This window comes from Suillus subaureus (genome assembly GCF_016647635.1).
Source record: "Suillus subaureus strain MN1 chromosome Unknown BJ212scaffold_10, whole genome shotgun sequence".
In the NCBI taxonomy this organism is placed as follows: domain Eukaryota; kingdom Fungi; phylum Basidiomycota; class Agaricomycetes; order Boletales; family Suillaceae; genus Suillus; species Suillus subaureus.
In genome coordinates, this window is record NW_024538566.1 from 593,466 (window position 1) to 611,275 (window position 17,810).

The window sequence follows — 17,810 nt, forward strand, 5'->3', positions numbered from 1 at the left end:
CCCGAACTTCTGACCCACTTCCCCAAACAGTCGTAAACTGATGCGGAAGGCCAAATATTGGCATCTCTGAAATGGTCGGTTTCACTGTGGAATGGATTACATAAATTCAGTGCATTGAAACATTTACGGTCTGGGTCTGATACAAGCATTACTATACATGACTAGTGCACAATATAAACATAACTGTAATGGAGAGTATGAGCTAATAGTCGTGCGTGTTGCTGCGAGAAGTTCCGATGGTCGTACCTTCTAGTTATAACTGAATGTCAATAGAATTTTTGGACATCCGTGACTCTCAGAGTGTACGAAGGGCAATAGAAGCACCTACCTTATTAGGAAGATTCTGAGAAGTAGAAGCCTTGGAAGTAGAGCACGGTGGTCAGGCTTGGAATTCATATAAGTGCGATCAATGATAGGCGTTCAAAGCTGTGTATTGCCAGTGGTGGAAAATCTTTTTGTATTCAGCACCTGAAACATCACGTTTTGCTAGCTAGGGTACATAGTCTACCATGTCGAAGTTGATACACATTTGAATCATCTAAATAATCATCTGGAACAGCGGAGTCGAAGACTGGCGCGACCAAGCGTCGCTACGATATAGACGATGATTCCACTGCGACCACCAACCCGTATGCTGCAGCGGCAGCGAACCCGCCAACAGCCATCGTACTCACTGCTCCCCAAATATATCCCCAGAAATTCCTCGCTGCCCCCGTGATTCGAGCTTTGACCGTACCAAATATCAGAAGAACTATCCCAGTAATTATGCAAGAAATCTTCAGTGCATCGATTGCTTTGGAAATGAAGAAATATGGGAGAAGGGGGATGATACCCCCACACAGGTATCCCATCCCGATGGTAAACGCGAGAGATGTATAGTCTGCGAGTTGGGATTTCCTCTGAGTAAGTAAAAGGCAGCGACAATCAGAACCACGTCAAACGCAAGAATGATGACAAAATATACATACCTAATCCCTCTCCAAATTTCAGTAGGAAAGGCGTTAGCCCATGTTCACTTTTCATCCCCCGCGATGGTTTCTCCTCATCGGCAGGTGCTGGTGTACTTCCGTCGAGCCCAGACTCATCCTCTGCTTTCCGCAGGCAACTCGCGACAGCCTGAGAGGCTGATTCATCGACACCGACGGGACCCAAAACAGCGTATACCTCTCTCTCCATTTCCCCGATGCAACTCCGCGTCACCCGTGAGTAGGTGTGGACGTCGCAAGAACAGATAATGGTCCCGCTCAGCCTGGGATGCAAGGAAGCCACCTATTCCCATCGATATGGCGCCGGCAATGAGTTCTGCAAGGCCGCCGACAACGACTAATCTTGATGTCCCCAAGCCGGACAGACCAGCTGTCAGCGCGAATGGAACGGTCAGGCCATCTGACAAGCCAATAATGCTATAGAAGTATGTCAATGACTTGCGAGGAAAGCGCAGACAGAAGGTCGCAAGCTGGTATGGGGAAGACTCACATGTCGCGGATAACATCAGGATCTATCAGAGTTCTATCGTCTTCGTCCTTGAGTTCCTTGCAACATATACCGTCTTGGCGGCCAACTCTATCACATTTTTCATTGAGTGGTGGAGTCAAGGTTCCGTTGGATTCCAGTGACCACACTGGTTGCGATTTGTTGCTGCCAGACATGGCATCTCTGTTCGGTAGGACAACCGCGGATGTGGTAGTGCTGTTAGACATCTTGTGAGTTGGGTGAACGGGTAGCCAGCGAAGACAGTAAAGAATTTATGGGAGTGAGGGAGCTTATATATGATATCATGACGGGTACGAGGCCTGAGGAACCAATGATTGGACATTAGAAAAAATGCTGAAGTCGCACTGGACAAAGGCTGTATTACGGCTGAAGTCATCATAGAATGAACGTTCCCCGGGTGACATTAGCCAATCAAATCATGGCTATTTGACACACCAGTATGGCAGAAGCGCATTGCATCGGCGATCATACATCCAAGATGCAAAATTGAAATAGAGCTCGCTAGAATCGCGTTAACTTTCCTTGAAACCTCCTCCGCGGCAGTTGGTCTCTGATCTCAACAGTTGCAGTGCTGCTACGACATATCTCACGTCAGTGGGAAGATCAACTCCCACGTTAGTGGGAAGAGGGTTTGGTCGGACACCCGGATGCGTGGGAATTGCACTGTTGAAAACTAAGACAATTAAACATTTTGATGCACAATGAATGCGCAATAGCCATCCATAGTTTGTCGTTACTGTTGTCTCTACAGCGACAGTTTACTTTATCCCTGCTCTGCGTGGTGTTGTACTGTGAGTTGGAACTAAAAGATCAGATGCGTGAAATAAGGAACGTAATGTCAATTTAATCATGTTCACTTTTCAACACAAAGCTTCCTTCAAGTCGCAAGCATGTCCTCTTCAAGAATCTCTTGATAGCACCTGTCCTACCTACTTGCACAAGAACACATCTTGCTGGCGATTCAGCGACTACGGAAGCCTTTAAAACTATGTCTTCACCGTGGATTTCGACATCTGTTGATGATGTTGCTCACCGTTCAGAGAAGCTGAACCGCACCGACTCGGACGTTCAGACGTGTATTCGATTTACGCCACGCAATCGCACGCTCTACGACAGGTTCTTTCATCGACAAACATACAACGAACCGTATTCAGCAATCCGATGTTTATTCCATGCTGGAGCGAGTGTTTTGGGTGATGTTAGATTCTTGCTCATGAGTTTGGTGTGCCTGTTACCGAACGTCTATCACAGGAAATTATCTTGCATTCTGTCAAGTTCAAATCAGCCCGTCTAGAACGAAAACAGAATGCGCTGCCAGAGGTGAATGATTTTGATGTATATTGATATACTGTTTGATGTCAATCCAACATTATTTCTTAGAGTCGGGGGACTGGGCCAGTGCCGCTACGATTCGATACCCCTGTCCAATTTGTTACTCTACATTGGACGTTGTCAATCAGCCACGACGGCAATGGCGCTACTCTCGACTATAAAATTCAGTAATGACGAATTTCTCGCCGATCCGCCGGTATGTGATGTCTTGGCGAGTCGAGAAAGGGGTGTTCCGGGACTGTCCCTGTCAGATCGCCAGGACCTTATCTTTCAAACCTAACGACGCTGATGTGACCGCGGAGTTGCAGATAGATGTTAGTGGTGGTACGAAAGTCATTACCAGCTCTCCCAGATCAGGCTCAGCGCAAATGGTGATACGGTTCTACGCATCAATATTACGGAGAGCGTACGGAAAGTGTGTACATATGACCCTTTCAAAGAGACTGTGCTTGTGTGCACACATATTTGAAATTGTTGTATGGACGCAGGAAGAAGCTAATTGCATCCCTATCACGAAAACGTTTAAATGGTTATCATGTGTTTATACCCAAAAACCATCAAACTGCTTCAATGGACGTGACCTTCATACGCCTATCCCCCCATGCCATTGTCACCGCCGGGATCTCAAAATTTACACGACTTTCTGTTCGACGTGAGTCTTTGTTGTTTATTAAGTGTCTTGTGATACTCAACCTTCCGATCGAACAACGTTGAGAACCTGGGAGACAGAACCTCTGCGGCATGCCAATTTTTTTTGAGCGGACTCAGTGAGTGACAGTGTGGGCAATAGAATCATAGAAATGACTGATGACTGTACGTGATCTGTATATCTATGAGAAGGCCTGAGAATCTTTAACGACCTGGCCACTCGGTGCTGTTCTTTTGCAACTAACATGACTGGTGCGGAGATTTGAAGGTGTATTAGGCTACAAGCACCTTCGGACTTCAGTTTCTGTACCTTATTTTGAGACCAAGATCAGTATTATTAGCCTCATTTACGCCATTTTAATCAGCACTCACATAATACAGTTGTCATGTGCATGATGAGGTCCGAAAAATTGTTATTCCTCTAAGAGAGTTGAAAACGTCACGCCAACTCACAATGCCAGGAAACGCCAGAGGGTCCTGCCGTCTTCAAGTTCCGCGCCTGCCGATTCTGAGGTGTTCAGGAGTTGGACCACACTATTATGGAATTACTTGGCGCCATGCCATTAGGTCCGGATCAGTAGCGTAGCTAGCCAATGAAAATCGTTCATCGTTCATCCAATCCGCATCCAGCCATTTGTTGGCGGAGTAAGACAGAGAATGGTGGCAAAATTGAATCTAATTGAATTGCCATAAGCGTCCACTGGCACAAAGTAACTTGACACTCAGGCTGTGCAGAAATATACCTGTTTATTCCTTCTGGCTATTGGTAGTACTAGTTACGGTACCGTTGAAAATGCCGCGGCGCACACGAACTTGAAGGCAAGTAGAAGTGCAGAGTCTAATTATGCTTACATTACAGGTCAAAAAACGACGAGCACAGACTCGTTTTCGCCGACAGCGGCTCGCAAAGCATGACTCCAAGCAGTTTAACGGTCTGTCTAATGCTATTCTCCAGGATGACAACTTACTAGCCCTCCCAGCCTCAGGGTTCTCCGACTTCGACTCTACTACCTCCATGAGCTCTGACTCCGATTCGAAGTCCTTGATCAGACTTCCTCTGCACATGCCACATCAGTAAAATACCCATGTTGTACCAATGCAGTGGTCACGCGTCGCACCAGCTGGTGTCCGTGTCGAAAATAAGTCTTGGTCACAAGTCACAATGAGGACGATGCCACAATGGTATGAACGGAAGCAAATGTGCTTCCGCTACCAGCCGCTACCCTCCGCTACCCCCTGATTTACCGAAACAAGCAATTTACCTTAATTACACGCAAACACGTGGTTACTTGCTCTCCCTCGATCGTTGTGGTGGCACCAAATTATCGGTGTGAGTACAACGTACTTACCTTTTTCTTCCTTCAAGTTTTCCCTCGCCCTAACGCCACTTAGATATCTGGCTCGCATATCCACCGCAAACTTCATGCTCTCTGCGTCAGCTCTCGTTATCAGCTCCTGAGTCGGAGTTCATCTCCAAAACTGTGGATCCTCAACTTTGAGATTGTTCAACTTCTCTCGTACAGCATGACTTGTCAGGCTCTCGTACATTAAATTAAATGTGCGAACGTGGCACATATCGAACACCTGACTCGTTTGTCTTGCGACGAGTACGTGGCCACCCAAGGGAATCATTTACTCACCTTCTTTACTATGTCAGGCTTATTAACTGTCGTGAAAACATTCCATAGTCTCGGGCGTCCTTGTCGTAGTCATCAGGAAATACCTTCCCAGGGAAATTCCGCTGAATCACGATAATGTTCGAATATCTCAAATTACCGGTCTTAGGAAGATTAGGAGACTGAGGGTGCAAGAAAGTCCTGTGATCGTAGGGCCGGTAGTGATGCATCAGCGCTACAACCCTAGGCCCACCAGTAGGTTGCATCTCTGAAGCACTATGATGCGCTATAGTGGTTCTAGGTGATACATTTCGATATTCGTTGTGATGTAACAGTCATGCATCACCAGTCACCACCAACGGTAGCTGCACGCCCCCTTTACCTGCCTTTGGCTCTCACAGCTACCCATCTTGTCATTCTTGTGGCCAGCGCCGCTGGTTACCAACCGGCACCTTTCGTTCTCCTTCTCGCGCCTGCCCTTCTCTCTCAGCCTCTTGCCCTTCACTCCCGCAACTCCATTTTGCTGTATATTTGCATAGCATGGTATCCACTAGGTTTCCTTCATTCAATTCGATCCACCATTTAAGCATTCTCGTAACGCATCTTCGCTCGCAGCACATGGACCCACCCTATTATATGTTTGTACAGACACGTAGCCCTTCTCCCCAGTAGCCACTAGGCACTTTATCTTATGTGGCATGTGTGGTAGAATCTCGTCTCGTGACCACTCGCCACCTATTAATTCGCACTTACAACAGCAATATTTTTGCTCGCTTCTATGCTACTTGCATCTAGACAAACCTTCCTACTCTGTACACCGATTGTTCGCTTCTTGTTTGCATTTCATAAGTACCCTTACTGCTACATATCGCCAATGTCGTCTGTAGACTATTGAATGAACACTAATTTGTACTATCTTGTGTCACTAAGTGTGAATTCAAGTATGTTCTGTACGATATTAATTACATACTTGACTCGTGTTGAGATTCTTCACCATAGTACCTGGGGCCTCTGATATATATCACAAACTATAGTTACAAGGAACCTTTAATATCCACTAGCCTATCAGACCTCTTCTATAGACCTGTGATACAGTATGCCTCGGTGAGATGTTCAGGGTCTTTCCATTAATTGTTTGTTCCCTCGGAGCTCCAAGAATAGAACTCATGTAAGATCTGTATTTTGCGCCATCGAGAAGCATCATCAAGATCTGTCCTTGTGCATATCTTGACCGGCGAGGATGCCTGATCAGGCTGCTGCCATCACCTATTTCCACTACTGTTGCTAGTGGTCATTGCACCCAATGATGAACTTGCATCTACCTTACTAAGGTAGGCTTGATGGAACTCGATGGCTCTAGATAGTTAGTGGCATTTATGTGTATTTCAGTTTCATATGATCTGCATTGAGACTACAGTATTTATGAAAATTCCTCGCAAGTACTTTGGGATGCTGTGCTTCCATTCCCACGCCATCTTTAGCTCCTCGAAAGCAGGGATTGCATGCCATAGAGTTGGTTGACTTTCAGAAGAAAAATACTGCTGGATTTCATTAGTGTCCTGTGGAAGTATTAGTATTACATCAGTAAAACCTCGGACCTATTTTCATTCAAGATTTTGAATTCATTCGTCTTTTTCCAGGTTTGAGAACTGTTCAAGTAACAAGAAAGATAAGATGAGAAAATAGAGAAAAATGCCACTCATCATCTGAATTCTACTTTGCAGCTCTTGAAGTCACTTATGAGGCATTAACCAGCAAAATGGAGTCACATTATCCAGTGGAAAAGTATGAAAAAGTGATGAAAACAGGACGAACAGCAGCATGTAAAGTGGCGAAAATAGGAAGAAAGGGTGGTGGTGGGGATAGAGTAAAGTGAAGAAAACCCAATAAAATGATATGAAAGATGGATGTAAAGTTGATTAAATGGTATGAAAAATGGATGCATAGACATTGCAAGTGATGGCAGGACATGGAAAATGCAACAGTATGAAGTTAGTGAACAGCACAGATTTATTAGATGTCAGGAGCAAGCAGCAAAGGGAGCAGAAATAGTATCTGTAGGCAAATGATCAGCCCATCAACAAGGGAAAAAAAACAAATATTCATTACCAAAGCATGGCACACCTGTCAATGTCCTCTGACTTGTCTTCACTGTCAAGGTGAAGGTACCATTTGAGGCCAGCATTGCCTGATTTCTTGAGTAACTTCTGGGCCATTAATATGATGTCCCTCAAGTATATGCCCCCCTTTTTCCTGACACCAACCAAGTAAGATCCAGTTGCTGATCCCCAGTTACTGATGGACATCAGTAAAACACTTTTTTTCCCACCACCAAAAAATGGCTGGCCACAGCTTGGTCCCTTCTGTACAGAGCTGTACAGAGCCCACAGAGGCAAAGTGATTTGCTGATGGAGAAGGCATGCTCAGTGGTACTGTCCTTGCTGGTAGACTTGTTGAAGGTCTTTGGCATGCGCAACTTGTGCTTCATTTGCATGGGATGCATATCGAGGGTGTCTGAATTGATATCAATGGAGCCGGCACTGAGGCATTTGACAGCATGTTCAAGCTGCATGCTATTAGCTATGTTTGTCATATGTTTAAAGTACTTACTGAAGCTGCACAAATGACAAGAACACTGGCCATGCCAATGACAGCCAATACACTTGTTTTGAGCATGCTGACATCAGCATGTCTGACAATGCTGTGAAGATGAGCCATTGCAAACAACTATAACATAAATGGAGACTGAAACACTTTCATTGAATCTGAGCAGTCCATGTCCTCATAAAGGAACACAAAATCATCCAGGAGTGCTTCACTAAGGTCCTTCAGATCAGTATCTTTGTTTCAAGCAAAGAAGTCGATCATGATTGCAAGTCCCATAGATCTGAAGTTGCTGTGCCACTCCGCTAGACGCTGGGTGGCCTGATTGAGATGATGATGAGTTAGTAGTAGCATTATAAAAAATATTGTGAGACTTACAACACTGAAAACAGACCCTTGAGCAGTTACCTTATACCTGAGATCTGGATACACAACATCAAAAATGCATTGAAGTGTGTCAATGAGAGGAGCATCCATAAACTGCCAGAGATCATCTTGACTCCCAGCCCACAAGTAAATGGTCAGGAGGAAATGCTTTGGCCACCATTGATCTTGACATTGAGGAGGGAGATCACAGTTCTGGTAGGTTGAGTGCGACTTGTATTGCTTCTCAATCCAGTAACCAGGCAATGGGATGAGCATGGATTTTGTATTGTCATTGGCACCATCTTCAGTCTTCACCTTCTTTGCAGATGGCTTCTCTGTGACAGCTGCCTTGGAGACAGTGACAGTGGTCTGTTCAAACAATTCAAGTAGTGATAACTGCTAATAAATCAAACCTACTGAGGATGTTAACTGCATGACCCTCTTTGCGATATTTTCAATAACATCTATAGGCAGAGCATCAGGTTCCTTGGATGAGGACAACATGTCCACCAAGACTGTGTTGTGAGGTTTGGCAGACACAAGCTTGCACTTCTTAATCGGACAATAGGTTAATAGATCATTGCTACTGTCACTGTTAGGCATGTTGGCATCTTTGCCCTGGAGCAAGTTATCCTCCACATCCATTGGATTGTTGTCCTCAAGGTCTCCCTCCACATCTGTTGGATTGTCATCCTCAGGGTCTCCCTCCATGTCAGAGGAAGCAGCAACCTCTGTGTCCATTGGTGCATTGAGGTCAGTTTCCACAGACTTCCCCTTTGAGCCTACCATCACATCATTGGTCTTTGGTTCGGTAGTAATCTATACAGTTTATTTTTTGTATTAGAATTAGTATTTGTCTACAGACCCTCCACATACCTTAATGAAAGACTTCTTCCCCTTCGTTTTTGAAGTGATTGTGTCAAGGTGTTCCTGGGAATCATCCAAAGTGTCATCAGCAGAGCTGCCAGTAAGAACTGCGGTAATAATTTTATTAGCTGGAGCAGGGAGGACTTTAGATTTGCTGCAGGTCTTGGTACTCGATACAGATGTAGCCTGGGTGCTGGTATATGCACTGCTTAGTGGCCTGTGCACCAATGACAAAGTTGAAGCAATGGTGTGAGACTTGGAGGCACTTGAAGACTTAGATCATTCAGCAGTACCTGGTGTGATATTGGATTCCCAGCCTTTTATATGTCCTGCCAGTGAAAACTTTGGGTTGGTACTAGTCCATAATTTTGAGGTAAGGTTGAGAAAGAACAGCGTTGATTCAGTCAGCATCAACATAGTTCATGATCAAGTAAAATAGACACACATTGCAGCAGACTTTCCTTTCTTGTCTTTGACACATGCTGACTTGACTGCTGGCACTGAACTTTGTGCATTGTTGATTGCATCCTTCAGTGAGATCTTGCCATGCTTTTGAGTCTTTGGCTTGTGCTTAATTCTGTCGTAGTTGTTATTGCTGTTATTGTCATCCTGACTGTTTTCTCCTAGGCCCTCAATGATGTTAGCCTCAAGTAAGTCAGCCTCTTGTAATGCTTGCCCACTCACCAGCATTTCCTGCTGCCAGGACCTTCTTATTTGTGGGAAGGGCAGGAGCTGTCTGCTTTGTGACAGGGCAGGCACAGGGCTTCACTGGCTTCAGTTTTTTCATATGGGTGAGTTCTTCTGCTTCCACCATACCTGCCTGCATCGCTGCAAGCCACTGCAGCCCTTCAAGTGCAGCTTGGTCTTGAAGTTCATGGGATTCCTTCAGCATCCTGTTATCCTCTGCTATCTGAGCCTTGAACCTTCACTAACATCTGTTTGCTGGCATGTCAGGCAAGCCTGGATGCTGTCCCACATTCTGCAGGTGAGTGCAAGGTCACTGAGTGGTGTCAGACATCTCTGACAAGTACTATGGCAAGCCTGAGGTGGCTAAAAGAGATGTAGGAGACTGTGGGCGAATGTTTGTAAATTTTGTACTTAAACTAACCAAACAAAGTTTTGCTGATTCAATTCAATTCAGTCTCAGGTCTACGCATGTATACAAGTATATGACACAGCACATATCCAAATCATCAAGGTAAGTACTGTGTTTTTCTGTCTTTTCATCTCATATTTACATCCAAGTTCCAGTTGCTTCGAAATACTGTCAATGACAAAGTAGGTATGAGGTTATTTCAGTTGTGTGTTCTTACTAACTAGTGTTTTTACCTTATAGCAATGCCTAACAACATTCCATGCAGTCAGCCACACTGACAGGACCATAGCACACTCCAGCTTCCATGCGGAACATGTTCGAGATGGTTCAAAACTCCATTGGGTGAACAAAACATCATATTTCAGCACATCCTGTCATGCCAGTACTGCCTCAAGACAACCACCAACCACCCATTCCTCAAGAACCCCAACCACCAAACCAAGCACAACCTTCTTGTGATGAAGGGCACCATGTTGACATGGACATCCATGAGGGTCACCATGGTGCTGACTATTGTGATATCAACATGGACAGGCATCTGCACCAGCCATCCCCCCAGGCAGATATCCATATGGAATTTGTCAGGTGTGGGGATCACCTGTATTGAAACTATCATATGGGTCTTAGTGGTAAGTTGATCTACTAGCCATATTCTATTTTTTTACTGATCATAATTATAGGCAAACCATGTGATGTAAATGGTGCATTCCTCCCTCCTGGTGCTCCTCCTCCTCCTGAGGATATTGCAAATGACAACTGGATGCCCTTTCATAACTGTTTGGAATTTGAAACAGCTGAGTTCCTCTACAAGCAAAACCAGATGCCAGCCAGTCAAATTGACTGGCTGCTGGATCTATGGGCATCTACCCTTGTGAAGCACAATGACAAGCCACCATTTACAGATCACTGATCTGTACAACGTCATTGACAGTTCGCCCTTTGGAGATGCACCATGGCAACACTTTACAGTTGCCTATGATGGCGAGAGACTCACAGATGAAGACAGGCCCTGGATGGATGATCAATACAAAGTTTGGTTCTGCAACCTGCATGAAGTCATGTGCAATATGCTTACAAATCCAATTTATGCTAATGAGATAGATTACCACCCATACAGAGAATATTCAACTGAGGGTGATAAGCACCAATGGAAGAATTTTTTTTATGTCTGGTGACTGAGCATGGGATCAAGTAGTAAGTGTTGTACTTTTGGAGCTGTGATGATGGCTCCATACTTATCTAGGATGAAATTGCAAAAGACCTGAGCACACTCGGGTCAACTTTTGTCCCTGTCATTCTTGGCAGTGGTGAAACAACAGTTTCAGTTGGGACAGGTAATAATGAGTATTATCCACTATATGCTTCTATTGGTAACATCCATAACAATGTCCGACAAGCATATCATAACAGAGTGGCCATTATTGTGTTCCTTGCAATGCCGAAAAGTTTGTTTTAGCACCATGGTCTATGTCTATCACTAACTAATCATCATATAATTACACAGGAACACACCGAAGAACATTCATTCAGAAATTTTCATCAACAGCTGTTCCACTCATCCCTTTCCAAAATCCTCAACCCACTCAAGCTGGGCATGACAACTCCTGAAGTCACGCATTTCAGAGATGGTCACTACTGGTGGGTTATATATGGACTAGGACCTTATATAGCAGATTATGAGGAACAGGTTCTATTGGTGTGTATTGTCTGAAATTGGTGTCCCAAGTATGTGCTTTCATTTGATCAGTTTATTTGTGTTGTAGCTAATATTATTTTACATGTGTGTGGCAAATCACAATAATCTTGATGAAGATGCATTACCATGTACTTGTGATATCCTACTACTTAAGGGTCTTATGTACAATGCATATATAGTGACAACACAACTATACAGGATAAGACTTCTTGCCAGTCCTTAAGTACATGGTCTACAACTTTTCTAGTTTTCATGGTAGATAATGTGTGAGTTCTTGGGAGGGATATGTTTCAATTATCCTCTTCTTGTTTCCTTGGTCTAAAAGCAACTAGTAGTCTGGAGTACTGCATGTGAACTCTGAATGTGTGGCACTTTATGTGCTTGTGAATCATGTCTCCCTTCCTGAAAAAGAGAGAAGAAAGTAGTGTAGATGAAGCTTTAGCTTAGTCAGCTGTACTGTTAGTTATATAGTCAACCCCTGTAAGGTAGTATATAACCTGAATAGATGTTTCTTAGTCTTACTTCTAGGCTACCAAATGGCCTGCACTTAAATCTTAAATGTTCTCACATGGTTTGAGATAAAGAGTGAAAGTGGGAAGTCTATTTTCATAGGTATAAAATGAGCTCCTTATATACCTTTTTGGAGACCATCTTACTAAGCATGATTCTTCACAATGATTGGTAAGAATGTGCTTACAAACTTGTGTTGAGTCAGCTTGTTTACTAAGTAGATACTAAATAAAGTGAAATCTTACAAAGCATAAAGAAAAGTGGCATGAGTCATCACATGGATTGGTAAGATTGTGCTTACAAACCAAGCTTATGGGTGTGCTGAATCAGCCTTATTACTAAGTGGATTATAAATACAGTTGCAAGTCTTACAAAGCATAATGAATCATGACCAAACATGATGAGTCAAGTTGAATCCTTACAAATCAGAGTGTTTTCCCAGTCACATGACATGCTTACAAACATGCCTGGTGGCTCATGAGAAAATGTGGTGGCTGAATATGCCTAAGTAAAAGTAGAAAGAAAAAAAATAGAAGTGAAATCTGAAAGTGGAAAACTAGCTAAACAATAAGGAAAAATGATAGGATAACTTGGTGATAGGGATCAGTCTGGTGTGTTATACCTTCCTTATCACTCCTGTTATGTATATGTCATGGTATGAATCACATACCATGCATGACAGCGAATATACAGAAGCCCTTATTGAAGAGGCTCTATTGGATGATCTGTGGGATGACTTTGGAATAGTCACCCAACTTGTGGTATGTCCAGCACATTCCCCTTGATCTCATTTATATCATTAATCATGTCTCAACAGCCCTTCACAAATGACTTCCCCCGAGCTGACATCTTTCAAATGATTTTGCTGGATATCCTCCATCAACTTGTAAAAGGGGCCTTCAAGGATCACCTTGTGACATGGGTCAAGAAGTACCTCTGATGGATGCACAGAAAATGAAAGGCACAGAAAATGAAAGGCACAGAAAATTATGGATGATATTGATCGCAGGTAAGCTCTACTTGCATCTAAACTACCTACTATTACTCATTGCCTTAGAATCACTGCTGTTGCTTTATTTTCAGGTTTGCAACGATTTCCCCAAGGGCATGGATTTAAGCAGTGGATGGGAGATGACTCTAAGGCCTTGATGAAAGTGAGTCATCAATTTATGTCATGCTATCACCTGCTTAATCAATCAGGTCTACTTGCCTGCTATTGAGGGCCATGTACCTCAAGACATCATGCACACCTTTTGCACACTTCTGGATTTTTGTTACTTAGTCTGTTGTGTTATAATTACTGAAGATACTCTACTTGAGATCAACGATGCACTCTCTCACTTTCACCATTACCGTGAAATCTTCAAGGCAACAGGTGTCATCTTTCACTTCTCCCTACCTCATCAACACTCACTCACACACTATTCTCAAAATATGTGACTCTTTGCTGCACCCAATAGCCTCTGTTTTTCAATCACCAAGAACAAGCACATTGAAGCAGTCAAGGAGCCTTGGCAATGATCAAGCCATTACAATGTGCTTGGTCAGATATTACTGACCAACCAATGGCTTGACAAACTTTCGGCAGTGTGAGTCAACTTCATGCATTGGGGAATGCTGACTGGCACTTGTCTCTTAGCAGCTATGGATATCTTAGGTAGGTCACACATTTCATGTGCAAGATATCTTTCAACTAATTTGTATAACAGTTCCTGCACAGCAAATCAATAAACTTGGTGAAGAGGCAGTGGTGGCAGCAGCAGCAGCAGCACCTGCAAACAGATACAGAGACAGAGACAGAGACCCACATCCCCCTGGACCTGTACCACCTGCACCTTCCTTGATTGATATTGATGAGGACCTCAATATAGACAATGGGCCAATGGTTCTACAAGTGTTCGTGCAGCTGGTGAAAACACCTCGTAAGAATTCCTTTTTTTCATTTTTAATGCTGTACTAAACATACTGTACAGGGGGAAAAAAATGCGCTCAAAGCATTCCTGCACTTGCCAATGAACTCAATATTCCTTGCCTCTCTGACCTTCTCAGTTGCTTCTTGTTCCAACAGTTGCATCCCAACAATCCCTGTGACACATCTGATGTACCTCTCACTGGATGCCCGCTTTACCTCAACAAAATTTTGGTTTTCAATTCAGCATTGTCATGATTTTATGTGCCAAGTGATTTGAGCAGCACTGGTGGCATGCATGTTGAACACATCCACACTTGTCCCTCCTGGTGGAACAAGTCCTCATGCAATGACTGTGTCTTCATCAACACAGACTCTAGTCTACCTGGCATACAAGGCCTTGAAGTTGCATGTGTTTGCACATTTTTTTCATTCCAGTACCAAGGTAAAGTGTATCCCTGTGCTGTGATCCATTGGTTCAACAAAGTCAGCGACACTGCAGACAAGGACACAGGAATGTGGATAGTTCATCCAGGATATAGAGCAAACAATACTCCAGAGCATGCCATCATTCACATTGATTGTCATATCCCACAATCTGGACCTGCGTTCCATCATATTCCCACACCTTCCGAGCCTACGTCCAGACCCCACTTCATATCCAACTCATTCCCAGATCCCCTTCTGCTGTGTGCTCCACACCTCAGCAGGATTGACTACACTCTGGATTTACCCCTGAGCTCCGGACCTCCAGATCTCCACTGCTAGCCTGATCCATAACCCCCAGTCCCATCCACCCTATGCACACTCCATCCAGCAAGACATCCAGACTTCACCTTGTCTCGGATTCTGGACTATATCCACCTCCTCATATCCTGGTCCTGTATCCACCTTGTCTTCCAGATCCCCAGATCTCTGGACCTATTCCCACCCTCTGTCCAATATCCTGTGCCTATCCCCATTTAGGCATCTCTACCTTTCTGGCTTTCAGTTACCTCTTCTTCTGTCTTGCTTATTGATCCTTGTATGAGTCTTCATCTCTGAGTTCATTTAGTTATGTTCTGTCTTACTTACCAATGTGTTTCCACATGCTCGTACATAGCCCTGCTCCTTTGCTTACTGATTCCCTCAGATATCCTCCAGTATATAACCCCTGTAGATACTCCTGTAGTTTCCTTAGTTTGAATATCATCTTAGATCCTGTTCTCTCATCTTAGACTTTGCTCTACCTGCCCAATCCTCTCTTGGACTTTGGTCCAGCTAAGTCTGTCCTACCCATCAGGCCTAGGGATTGATTCCCTAGGCTGGAGCTCCACCTTTCCAGCACTTCCCCTCTTTCTGGACTTAGGTCCAATCCCTGTCCCTCTGACTCTCCTTAGGGTAGTCTACCTTTGTTTGTTTCTACATCAGATTTCATCCGATGTAGCCCCTATTCCTTCTGGACCTCCAGACCTCCTGTCTTCTGTACCTCCAGACCTCTTGTCCCTCATACCTCCAGGCATCCTGTCCTTTGGACATTCTACCCTCCATACCTTCAGATATTCCATCCTCCATACCTCCATGTCCTGTCCTCCATACCTCCAGACCTCCTGTCCTCCATACTCCAGACCTCCAGACATCCTGTCCTCCTGTCCTCCAGACCTCCTATCCTTCCATCCTGTTTTCCTGTAGAAGTATTACCTTGCAATGGGAACTCTCCTAAGCACTTCCTGCATTCCTCTGGAACTCTCCCACGCTCCTCCAGAAGTCCTCCAGACTTTGTTGGACCATCATCAGACTTCCTCTGAAATGAAGGGCACATACTTGGGTAAGGGGCACAGTGTATGAGCTGAGGCCAAGCCCCTCTGAGTCAGTCGTTCTCTCCCTTGAGCAACATGGTTCTTAACATTGATGCTATCTATCATGCTGCCCATCTTATTCTCAGAATCTATCATCATGAGTTAGTATCTATCAGTCTTAGTCCTAGTCCTCAGCAACAGTCTACCATCACCATCAGTCTCCTCCAGCACTCTCAGTTCACATCTTCACAACATCCACCAGTCTTTATATGTTTGCACACTCCTTGCACCTCATTCCCACGCTTCATGCACCTACGCGCTCCATATTCCCATGCATGCTTTCATCATGCTTCACCTGAGTTGACCTGGTGTCACTTCATGGATCCTTGGTTTTCTTGCTTCCCTTAAGGATCAAACATATCACTTGGTGCACTTCGACCAACACCTAGAGAGTCAGAGGCTTTTCTCTCACCCCAGAGTAAGAGCCTTTTTTCTTTCTTCTGCTCTGCAAGCCAGCAGAGTTGTTGAACCTTCACTGGTTGTGGTCAACTTTTCACTGGTCTGATGTTAGACATCAAACAAGGCAATAAGCAACCAGCAACCACAAGATGTCAAATTAAGGGAAACTGAGACTGAAAATTTGGTCTTAAAAGTTGTGGTATGGTTCAGTCTGTGGTCTTTGACCAGTTGTGCAACTGGACTTTTAAACCCTATCATAGTCACTGCATATCCAGAACACATTGGTGACTTTGTCTACTGACAATAACAAGTGGAATATCCCCACTGTTGGCCAAGAGTCTACCCAGTACCACTCACAGTATGAAATGTAGGAGGTCCATTGAATTGTGGCACTTGCACTCATCACCATCATAGTGATTCAGAACCACAATGTGGCAACAATCATTCTGGACATCCTGAGGATATCAGATATAGTCACAACCAGCCATACTTGTCAGTTCATGAGAGAGTTGGGCCACAAGGTGGTTCAGAGAAGATTGATGTGCCTGTTGGAACCATTTGCAAAGAATCACTTGGCAAGTTTCCTCTCAGTCCTGAAGAACACTGGGGGTGTCATAACCAGTTCAGTAGTATAGGGGATGGTGAGACATGACAAGGACTACACCAGAAGGGATCTCAACATCATCATCCCATACCAAGCATTTGACGCCTTACACACAGCAGTGGAGGATATGCTGGGATATACACTCATCTCAGATGTGGCACATCCAGCCATTGCATCTTGGATCAGCAGATTTAACAGGTATGGCTGTAATGATCAAATCATTACACTGTCAGCATCACATGAGGGCCAAAGTGTCCTGCATATCATTCTCAATGCTCAAACAACTGCAGACATGCTGTTCATGACTACTGGAGGAGTATAATACTTCTATCCCAAATGGTTGGAAGGAGGGCTGGCAATTGAAAGCCACATGGGGATTTTACCAGCATGGAATAAAAAATTGGGATGTGCTGGAGAACTGATGGACAGCATGGAAGTGGAAAGAGGAATGTTCTTCCTCAACGCAGCCTGTGGGAAGTTGTGTCCTACCTACTGGTACCACATCAAAAAGAAACACCTGCAGTTGTCTGTTGATTGGAATGCAGCAGATTTTGTAACTAATGTGTTCCACAATGTTGACATTGAATGGCAGTTGAACACAAAGTGCATCAATCCAAAATGTCCTCGCCATGTACAGGTGATGGGTCAGAACCTGGAAACTGCAGGTGCCCACAACCATGAGTTTCCACTCAAAAGTGAATAATTGAGGAGAAGAGGAGGACTGACTTGTGGAAATAGGTAATGATGTGAAATTCATCCCACCTGAAATATGATGGCACCAACCAGTGAGCAAAGATGTGATCACTTGGCCATTGTGGCATAGCTAAAAGG

At 44.3% G+C, this 17,810-nt stretch overlaps 3 protein-coding genes across 3 annotated transcripts; 1 reads left to right on the plus strand and 2 right to left on the minus strand.

Annotated features, from left to right (window-relative positions):
* Window positions 1–446: 446 nt before the first annotated feature.
* BJ212DRAFT_1344417 (VIT family-domain-containing protein) lies at window positions 447–2,082 on the minus strand. The gene is made up of 5 exons (XM_041335262.1): window positions 1,859–2,082; window positions 1,477–1,793; window positions 1,230–1,403; window positions 969–1,189; window positions 447–880 (listed from the first exon to the last, which is right to left on the minus strand). Exons 2-5 carry the CDS (start codon window positions 1,698–1,700, stop codon window positions 591–593), a joined length of 909 nt encoding a protein of 302 aa, XP_041194837.1. The 5' UTR covers window positions 1,701–1,793; window positions 1,859–2,082; the 3' UTR covers window positions 447–590.
* Window positions 2,083–7,937: 5,855 nt separating this feature from the next.
* BJ212DRAFT_1479269 (uncharacterized protein) lies at window positions 7,938–9,819 on the minus strand (the record flags this gene model as incomplete). Its single annotated transcript, XM_041339847.1, has 6 exons — window positions 7,938–8,015; window positions 8,073–8,429; window positions 8,478–8,879; window positions 8,937–9,144; window positions 9,373–9,550; window positions 9,612–9,819. 6 exons carry the CDS (start codon window positions 9,817–9,819, stop codon window positions 7,938–7,940), a joined length of 1,431 nt encoding a protein of 476 aa, XP_041194838.1.
* Window positions 9,820–10,399: 580 nt separating this feature from the next.
* BJ212DRAFT_1446262 (uncharacterized protein) lies at window positions 10,400–15,949 on the plus strand (the record flags this gene model as incomplete). The annotated part of the gene is made up of 19 exons (XM_041338219.1): window positions 10,400–10,608; window positions 10,651–10,652; window positions 10,704–10,894; window positions 10,926–11,157; window positions 11,204–11,217; window positions 11,267–11,468; window positions 11,541–11,719; window positions 11,787–11,847; window positions 12,926–12,990; window positions 13,047–13,151; window positions 13,207–13,238; window positions 13,287–13,383; window positions 13,430–13,665; window positions 13,690–13,729; window positions 13,950–14,151; window positions 14,203–14,389; window positions 14,411–14,552; window positions 14,577–14,721; window positions 15,933–15,949. The coding sequence occupies 19 exons, from the start codon at window positions 10,400–10,402 to the stop codon at window positions 15,947–15,949; spliced, it is 2,358 nt and encodes a 785-aa protein (XP_041194839.1).
* Between the last annotated feature and the right edge of the window lie 1,861 nt (window positions 15,950–17,810).

What these genes read in the sequence shown, in the direction of transcription:
- BJ212DRAFT_1344417 (XM_041335262.1), bottom strand. Translation starts at nt 1,700, where the DNA reads ATGTCTAACAGCACTACCACATCCGCGGTTGTCCTACCGAACAGAGAT. An exon ending in CCTGATGTTATCCGCGACAT is followed by an intron (nt 1,404 to 1,476) that starts GTGAGTCTTCCC and finishes ATACTTCTATAG; the next exon opens with CATTATTGGCTTGTCAGATG. An exon ending in GCTGAGCGGGACCATTATCT is followed by an intron (nt 1,190 to 1,229) that starts GTTCTTGCGACG and finishes GGTGACGCGGAG; the next exon opens with TTGCATCGGGGAAATGGAGA.